General features: G+C 37.8%; 1 protein-coding gene across 4 annotated transcripts in view; it reads right to left on the bottom strand.

The window, feature by feature from the left end:
- Window positions 1-206: 206 nt before the first annotated feature.
- The window catches only part of VMP1 (vacuole membrane protein 1), a 135,434-nt gene continuing 125,649 nt past the window's right edge, over window positions 207-9,991 (bottom strand). For all 4 annotated transcript variants that reach the window (XM_032428399.1, XM_032428402.1, XM_032428401.1 and 1 more), the window contains 2 exons: window positions 2,985-3,087; window positions 207-1,536 (listed from right to left, as the gene is read on the bottom strand). In XM_032428399.1, coding sequence (XP_032284290.1) covers window positions 1,393-1,536; window positions 2,985-3,087 — 247 coding nt within the window. In that variant the 3' untranslated portion in view covers window positions 207-1,392. The remainder of the gene's footprint in view (window positions 1,537-2,984; window positions 3,088-9,991) is intronic.

Raw genomic sequence — 9,991 nt, 5'->3', positions numbered from 1 at the left:
CCATCGACTGCTGTTGCCATGAGATTCAACAGTCAACATCAGTCTGATAAGCTACCCGACAAGGTGGTACAGCCATGGAGATGTCGCGACGGTAGGCAAAAGTAAGCAGACATTCAGGCAGGATTTTGTAAAACAATCAGGCACTTCTGGCCTATTGAGATTTAAACCCAATTCTACTCTTAACATAACGTCAGAAACAATCTTCCTAAAGAAAAAAAGTGAAACTGTTTATTTTCCTCCCAAGCAAAACAAAATGACCAAGTTCAACCAGAAATATCCCAAAAGAAAATCACAAAAGGACATAACACTTACTGAAGAAGGCAAGAAAATTAGATTACATTAAAAAGTAAATTTGTCAAAACCAGAGTACATGCTGAGCTAAAATTAACACAGATATAAGAAAGTGTAGTTTTTTAAAAAACAAACAAAATTAGTTATTTCTCTCTTCAGTGCCCTTTAATTTACATACTTTCATTTCTCCTGTTTTCACAAACCCCTCACCGTGCAAATCCGTAAGCTGCCAATTCAGCAACGTGTAGCAAGCTGCCCGATTCCAACCTAACAAAAAAGTGCCTTGGTGGTGGCTCTTACATGTAAATAAATGAAGGCTTAAGAAATGATGGTTGTAGGTGGATTTGGCAAGGCTGACCATGAGTTGGTAGTGGCTAAAATGAAGCAAAAATCAAAACGCTCAAGAAAACGGACACAATTTTGGAATGATCAAAGATGTCTTTATAAAGTTTGTTCATGACTTCATTCTAAATATACAGAATAAAAAATGGTGTCAGCTCATTCGTGAGATACCAACCAGAATTTTCGTATACTGTCTCAAAATTTAAAGATCAGTTTCCCCAGAGGGTGTGCAATGCATCATAAAATGGCCTTTTTTTTAAGGTAGGGGAGGAAGGGCTGGGCAGAATGGCATATTAAATTTTACCATGATACACATGCAAGACTGTTATCCAATCTAGTATAATTTATATACATTTTAATGACTTAGAAAAACAAAGGAGTCATTTCTGACAAGCCTAAATGGCTTGACATATTTAACATACTTAGGAACTATTTTTTGGTGTCCGGAATTCTTTAACTGTACCACGTGGGCCTTTTGAAAGTAACAAAGAAAAGGCCAGTTTCTGTTAAGTTTGCTGCTGAACATCACATTCCACCCTAATAAAACACAAGTTGGATTGAATTGAGGGTGGATACCTTACCTTAACACACAAAGGAAAAGTATGTCAGTGCAAAATATGGACTAAACTGCTTTCAGGGGAAAAAAAAATTAAAATTGATACAGGTTGGAAAAGGGAATTTTCCTTCCTGGTTTGGAGTCCTCCCAATTTAAGGTAGAACCCATCCATTCTAACTTCTGCCATTAAAACCTTTTCCTGCTTATTTAGTTTTTTCCTCTGAGTTCAACCGCTGCTGCATTCGTTTGGCATAACTTTGTGCCATGGAGTTAATGATGGACAGGATGAAGTAACACACCATTACAACGACCAACTTCTCAAACATCCAGGACAACCAGTTTTCTCCCTGCAAGAATAAATGCAGAACAATCCAGGAGAAACGTTTCATTAGTTCAGTAGTAAAAAGGGAATCATCTACAATATTTAAGGAAAATGATGAGAACTTGGAGCTTATAACCTAGTTGAGAAACAATTAAAATGAGAAGTCTTACATCTCCAGGTACCCTGAAGTCTACATTCAAGCCTTTTAACAGCCAATTGTTAAGATTTCACTTTGTTAGATGTAAAGTCAATGTTGATGCACATAGTTTAGAATGGGCCAAGTGTGAGGTCGCCTCTTATCTTTTACTACGTAAGAATAAAATTGATTAAATTCTACTATCTGAAGTTGCCATGTAGATACTTGTACAGAGTAGTATCAAGATAGTTACATATTCTTGTTCCAGCATTGGGAGCAGCTTTTAAAATAGGTTATCTCTTCCTGAAGTCATGTTTGGTCAACTGAGGGCAGCAAAGGGCCACACAGAGTCTAAGGCCATCAAAACAACAACAACAACAAACCAAACCAACAACTGGGGCGCCTGTGTGGCTAGTTGGTTAGGTTAAGTGTCTTACTCTTGATTTCAGCTCAGGTCTTGATCTCAGGGTCGTGAGTTCAAGCCCTGCAATGGGCTCCACGCTAGGCGTGGAACCTATATTAAAAAAAAAAAAAAAAATCCGGGGCGTCTGGGTGGCTCAGATGGTTAAGCGTCTGCCTTCGGCTCGGGTCATGATCCCAGGGTCCTGGGATCGAGTCCCACATCGGGCTCCCTGCTCCGCGGGGAGCCTGCTTCTCCCTCTGCCTCTCTCTCTCTCTCTGTCTCTCATGAATAAATAAATAAAAAATCTTTAAAAAAAAAAAAAAAAAAAATCCAACAAGTATGCGTCCTTCAAGTTTCCCATTTCAGGTTCCTGCTTACTCATCCTCTTCTAGTCATTTCCCTTTGCCACAGAACTGTTTACAGAAAAGGCAGGCTTAGTTTAATAAGTTAAAGTTTTTAAGTTCAGCTATGTGAAGAGCCCTAGTTGATTAAAAAAAAAAAAAAGATTATTTTCCCATCTCTGAAAAGAAAAATAGGGCAAAAATGAAGGGAGATACTCAAATGGCCTCAGTTAGTCTAATACTTTCTTATGCTACAAAATGCTACAAATTTAAAATTTTTAATCCAGTTGGGAAGTATATTTGCTAATAAATCATTTAAGATCAGTAAACAACTCCTTCTACATTAACAGATCCATTATTTTCCATTAACCCTACCTTTGGTTTTTGGGAGAAGATAGATACAAAATAGAAATTACATTTCTGATTTAGACAAAGACAATTCCCAGTAGAGAGTAAGTAGAGCCTCAACTTCAGTTAAGGGAGACTGACAAACCTCGCTCTATTTGCCTAAAAATGCCAGTGAGTGCTGTGAATGTAATTTCGGCCTGAAACCATGGGGGTGGGGAAGAGAAGAAAACGGAGTCAAGTCTCACCTGTGGTGTGCCCATTTCACTTTTGTGGTGAAGCTTCTGCCGCTGGGCCTCCAGGTATTCCTGGAATGGCTTCTGCAGAGATGGACCTACGCCGGGGACAGCGCTGGAAGCAGGGCACAATAACCCAAGGAAAAAGATACATTTGGGGAGAAAAGCAGGAAAAATGTTAAAGAAAAATCCACTTACCACCTAGATTCAAAAAGCAGGGATTGGACAGAAAGAGAACAAAAATACAACAATCAGCAGAGTTGGCAAATCCTCTGAACTTTTCTCAGTGGGTAAAATTCATCCTTTAACAACCCCTTAGAGGAGAAAAATCTCTTCCACCAACATGTCTGGGAGAAAGTAAGTGCTGAGCCCCTTCTAGCAGAAGAGTTCATCCTCAGAGTGAGGCCAGCTAAGCTGATGCTGCACACTGGTGTGGCACAAAGAATAAAATGAATGACTTCTGAGAAGTCCCACATTTATCACCACCAGTTCCTGTAAGAACTGGTTTGAACCGATTAATAAGGAAATGACTTATGCTTGTGTCATCCCCAGTTGAAAAAGAAACTGCCCGCCCTCTCTCTGACTTGTCCCATCTTCTCAGAGGGGGCGGTCCTTTCTCAATCTAAGTCCTTATTAGGACAATCTGTGCGTCATCCTTATCCAAAAAGAATGCATTAGCAAATTTGGGAGGCACCTCCCACTAGTCAGAAGTCAGTGATTAACAAAGGAACAAAGAAGGAACTATGAACCTTGAATCACTTCGTGGTTTATGGTAGATGGTTTGCACAGAAACTACAGTACATTACTAAACAACTTGCTCTGAAATGACTGGGGTAGTGATCTCTGATAAGTTTATGTACTCGGAGCTCCCTCTCACCCAGAGTAGTGCAGGCAGTGCTGTTAAACCGGTCTGGCAACCAGCGACCAGGATCCCGTTTTAGAAATGCTTGCAGGCGTTTTTTTTAAAATGGTAACTTGAGGCAACTCAGAAAATCGAACATCTCTATTTTCTGTACCTTTTATTTTCTCATCTGCCATAACAGGGCTAAAAGGTAGATGAGCCCAATCTCCTGCGGTCGGCAAAAGGTATGTCAATATGTATTTGAAACAGCACCTAATGGTCTCCCTTATAAGTATTAACTTCACCTCCCCTTTTCTAGAACAATCAGTTACTGCTTTCTGTAATAAAAAGCAGAGGAGCAGAGGAAGAGAACTTTTTTGCTACTATATTTACCAGAAGCTAACACATAGGTAACTCTTGGCTGACCCTTTTCTTTGATCCTCTTAACTATCAACCACCAAATACTTAATGGAGTCCTTATTTTGTGTCTGACATTGTAATCGGCACTAAGGGAAAACAAAATAAGACAACTGCAAGAAATAGTTCATGCCCACAAGGAACTTAAAATCTTGATGGAGATTCAAAACACACATGCAGATACATACAAATGGATTTGTGAACAAAAGAATTTACAAATCAGTACTAAATTTTTTTTTTTTTGGTACAGAAGATATATTCCAAAGGAACTGGAGAAAGAAAGGAGTGATCAGTGTGCGGTGAAGCTGTACAAAAAGCTCCTTTAATAAATACCCAGGATATGGAAAAGAGGCTGAATAGACATAGGTAGTAGGGGCAATGGCTGCACTGATCAGACCAAGAGACCCACATGACAGACATGAAAGATGGAGGAGGGCAAAGTCTCTTAACCTACAGCCTCAGTCTCTCTCTCTCACTGACTTTTAAGTGGCTTTACATTAACTACCCATTCTGGGGTACACCAGAAGAGCTGTGTCTGAGCTATGTTCCTGTTTATCAATAATGATTCTGACTACAATGGGGCAGGAACAGGACAAACTTTCTCTTTATTTTTTTTTAAAGTTTTGTTTATTTATTTCTTTTTTAAAGATTTTATTTATTTCACAGAGAGAGACACAGCGAGAGAGGGAACACAAGCAGGGGGAGTGGGAGAGGGGGAAGCAGGCTCTCCGCTGAGCAGGGAGCCCGATGCTGGACTCGATCCCAGGACTCCAGGACCATGACCTGAGCCAAAGGCAGATGCTTAACTGACTGAGCCACCCAGGTGCCCCTAAAGTTTTATTTATTTAAGTTATCTCTATACCCAACATGGGGCTCAAACTCATGAGTCACACAGTTCTCTGACTGAGCCAGCCAGGCATCCCCAAAAGAGAAATTTTCCTTGGGTAAATTTCCTTTTCCTTACATAATGCATAAGGGAATGCAAATAGCTCATCCATTTACACTTGGAAAACACCATGTGAATACAAAAACAATTCCAGTAAAATACATGTGTAAAAAAATGGGTTTTGAAGACGGCAGATTTTTAAGAACTTTGCTTCAGATATTGATTCATATTCACTCTTAATAACAATATCCTATGTCATTGTTTTAAACTCCCAAGGACAGCCATAGTCAAGCCATTGTGTTTTTATAAGGTTAAGAAAACCCTTGTATTTATAAAGGCTGAAATGACTGTATGCTAATTTGAACAGCTGGTTGTACAAGAAATGACTTGAAAATTCTCTTTTTGGTGTCCTCCAAGAGTTGGATTCCAATATATGTGCCTTGTTCTTTCTACAGACTTCTAACTTCAGACTGGAGTTGAGGAGAAATATGGCTTACAGTTTCCCTCAAATCATTCTTGGGCCATAATTGAAAGAGAAAATGAAGAACTAAGACCCACATGTTAGAAAGGTTCTACTTCTTTGTTGCTGTGGTTGAGGGGAATGAGGAAGGGACTGGCAACAATCATTCTAGACTCCCTTCAAAATAATCTGAAAAGTTAAACGACTCCCATCGTCGAGTCCATTAAGAGCTGCACTCTAGCTGACAGAGAATATGTCATTACACATTTACATTTAGTGATGTGCAATTTTCAATTATCTTGGGCTAATACTGAGATTAAATTTTCAAGGCACTAGAGTGTTACATGCTTTTTACATGTTTTTGGTGGGTGGGAGATGTCTCTATGCAGTTTCTCATAAGAGACTAGGAAAACAGTTGAAAAGAGAGAAGTTAAAAGTTTTTATTGCAATATATTAACCAAAACTATCATGAATAAATGCCACATGATCTGAATAAATCTGAAAAAATGATATAGGTATTAAGTATTATATAACTAATTATTTGTCAGATCCTCAATCTTTATATATTTGTCAAAATTTTAGTTTTATTTTCATTGCTCTCTCTCTACAAACAATGGTTTAGGCCAAAGTTGCCTCAGCTTTTACAAAGCACACTTACACATTAGAGTTTCCTTAATTAACATTAAAGCTATTTTAGTAATGGACTACATAAAAGTTCAATTACATCTGTCACTCTTCACGTGCATTTAAGGCACACAATAATAACCAGCCTATGACCTCATCCCTCAAGTTATTTTCAAGCAGCCGACAGAAGAGTCCATTCTGACATTTAAGATTAATTTAAGGTACATAAAAGGGGGGGTGGGAAGAATAACTTGCATTCCACTCCAGTGGTTTTTTACAGTTGGCTTAGGAAATAGCTCCAGTGCCATTCTCTGAAAGCCATTAAATTCAGAGTACCCTGTGCACCTGGCCAAGGACTCATCTCATTCTCTAGCTGAATGGGTCCTCCTTCTGCCATTAGGTGCTGATTAAGTTAAAAGTATTACAGTTTTGTGATACAGACGAAAATAAAGTTGGAGGAAAACAAACACACAGAAAACTACTTTTCAGTCAACTGTTGGCCTTCAATATGTTTAAATTAACCTTGTCAACAGCCACCTTCTCTAAAGAAAGCCTTAAAAAAAACCAAAAAACAGAAAAAAAAAAACACCAAAATTGATCTCATCTGCTTTTCCTTGCTGTAGACTTTCAACATGGTGGGTAGAAAAAGCTGTGGATAGTAATTATCTTGATATTTATTTTCTTGGCATACACAAATATGTTTCAGATAACGGAACTCATTAAAAAACAAATTTCCAACAAATTATTCTAATGGCAATTTTTAAATTTTTGTTATTGATTTTAAGAAAGGAAAAAAAAAACCCTCAGAAAATGCAAACAAATGAGGGAAAATAAAAATAAATAAATAAATAAAAAACCCACGTAAGTCCAAACCCACCCAGAGCTTCAAAGTGGTTTCATGGGAACAGTATTTTGTCAGGCTTACATATTTTAGTAGGTGTTAAAACAGAAACAAGACAAACTTCTTTGTAAAATTCTGTCAAGAGCCCTGACCAATATGCAAACAAAACCTATTATTTTTCTATAGTTTTTAATACGTATGTGACTTTACTTCTGAAACCCATTTATCTGATAAGAGATCTATATTTTAAACTCTCCCCATATTGACTCATTATTAATAAAGGTCTCCATTATTCTTTGTACCCACAAAAGCCAGAAAATCTTCCAGAGGAAGCATCACAATTGGCAGAGGTTGCATAAAGAGTGGGTGGTGTGATTATTTTTCACAATGCTTAAACTTTCATTTTGTTGGTTATTCCTGGGCTCACACCCGTTCCAAAAATTTATCGGTCATTATTAACTGTTTTTTTTTTTTTTTTCATTATTAACTGTTTTCAAGGGACTCTTTTCAAATTGTGTGACTCTCAAACAAATTGGTTCAACAAATATAAAAAACACACCTTTTGATTTACTTTCAATCTCCTCTCCATCACAGAGATAGTCATCAAACTAAGACTTGTTACTAGAAGACCTGAAATTTTCCTGTTCATGATTCTGTTTGGATTTTTCCAGCCAGGTGTATTTTTTGTTGTTGTTACTATGTGCCACCATAAAACTTGGGCACAGTGTTCAATAACAGAAATAACATGAACTTAAAAAAAATTGATATGTCTTGTTGTTTAGCCCTACTTACACAGGGCTGCCTTATATAAAGGTTAAACAGTTGAAGAACTAAGTGGGCATGAATAAAGTAAATGTTTTATTTAATATAGGCTCTGCTCCTTTCTTAACCACTTTTTTGAGGATCTTAGCATTAATGTGATCATGTAAGTTACACTGGCTTTCCTGAAAACATCCTGTCTGACATCAATTCCTAGTAAGGCTACAGGGTAATAAGCCTTTATCTTTCTTAGAAAAAACTATAGACACAAGGTTTTTTGTTTTTTTTTTAACCTTTGTTTCACTGGTTGTGCTGTAATTTCAGGCTGATTTATTTAACATCCCTCTGATGATTAATTATAATATTTAAATAACATTCTCAGGGGGTGAATCAGTCAAACCTCTGAAAGCTTATAAATGGGACAAAAATGTTTTTAGAATAAAATTCAGGTCAAGGGTAGTATTAAAGAAAGGAAAATATAGGGTTTAATCAATTCTAGTGTTGTTATAATTCAGAAGTATGATAGAGATTTTTTGAAGTAAACTAATGATGCCCAGTACTTTTTTTTTTTTTTTAAAGATTTTATTTATTTACTTGACAGAGAGAGAGGGAACACAAGCAGGGAGAGTGGGAGAGGGAGAAGCAGGCTTCCTGCTGAGCAGGGAGCCCCACGCGAGGCTCAATCCCAGGACCCTAGGATCATGACCAGAGCCGAAGGCAGATGCTTAACCACTGAGCCACCCGGGTGCCCCCCAATACTTTTTTGTTTTTTAAAAGATTTTATGTATTTATTTCAGAGAGAGAGAGACAGAGAGAGAGAGAGAGACAGAGAACATAAGCATGAGTGAGGGGGTAGATGGGTTGGTGGGTGGGTGGCAGAGGGAGAAGCAGGCTCCCTGCTGAGCAGAGAGCCCAGGACCCTGGGATCATGACCTGAGCCGAAGGCAGACGCTTAATAGACTGAGCCACCCAGGCGTCCCATGCCCAGTACTTTTTGATAGCATAAAAAGTGGCTTTTAAGGCCAGAGGAGCTTAGACCAATAGTCTATAAACATTTTTGATATATGTATATATTACTTATGCAAACAGTAAAATGTACAAATACAAATTAAAAAGGATAAAATAAAGCTAAAATTTAAAAAATTTTAAAAATTCTTCATTTTAAATGTCTTACTAAGTATGATGGCTTTTGTGCTATTAGTGAATATTTCAAGGCACATAACACACTTGTCCTTGATTAAAAGTAATAATTTCTAAATTTGTTGGCTGACTTCTATAGGCATGTACTGGGAACAGGTAAAATGTCAATGGTGCAACTTTTTTACTGTCTCTTGTGACTGCACTATTACCTCTATCTTCCTTCTATTGTTTCATTATAGCAAACTTTTAAAGCCATCTGTGTGTTTTGTGAGGGTTAGTTTAGTTAAAACTAGGAATTATAAATCTGATTAATGGGGCATGGAAAAAACACAATACATTGCAAAAGACCCACTGTGAACCCCTTTTGCATTGTGGAATTCCCGCTGTTCCCCTAGCCTATTTTTGTACTCCATGAGATGTGATTTTCAGACATGTGGCCTGAGGGAGTGCCAATCAGACTGATGGTAGTAAACTACATCCTCCATACGTGTACAGTCATATAAATTGTGTATGTATGCGCTACCATAATGTTATATGCCTAAAATACACAAAAAATAACAAAGATGAAAATAAATATAAATAGAAGATCTAAAAAACAAAAATAAAGTTCTATTATTTTAGTCCCATTCTGATGGTGGAGACCACTGGTGGAGACCATGAGGCTAAACTTCAAGGGGTATAAATATTATACCTTATTCCCAAAAGGTATAGTTAGCAGACCAATTCAATGCAGGACTGTTAGGTAAGATATCAGAAAAAAAGCTATTTCTACAAAGATGCAGAATGGGGGGCGCCTGGGTGGCTCAGTCGCTGGGCGTCTGCCTTAGGCTCAGGTCATAATCCCAGGGTCCTGGGATCGAGCCCCACATCAGGCTCCCTGCTCAGCAGGAAGCCTGCTTTTCCCTTTCCCACTCCCCCTGCTTGTGTTCCCTCTCCATCAAACAAACAAACAAACAAATAAATAAATAAAAAGATGCAGACTGGATGTCTCTTTTTTACTCAGATTTCTAATAGTCATTTATAAAGAGGGACTTTTAGAATCTAAACCTCA

Source organism: Phoca vitulina, unplaced genomic scaffold (assembly GCF_004348235.1).
Source record: "Phoca vitulina isolate PV1807 unplaced genomic scaffold, GSC_HSeal_1.0 scaffold40, whole genome shotgun sequence".
Classification (NCBI taxonomy): Eukaryota; Metazoa; Chordata; class Mammalia; order Carnivora; family Phocidae; genus Phoca; species Phoca vitulina.
The sequence above is the reverse complement of the archived record's forward strand: the minus strand, read 5'-3'. Positions and strand labels throughout refer to the sequence as shown.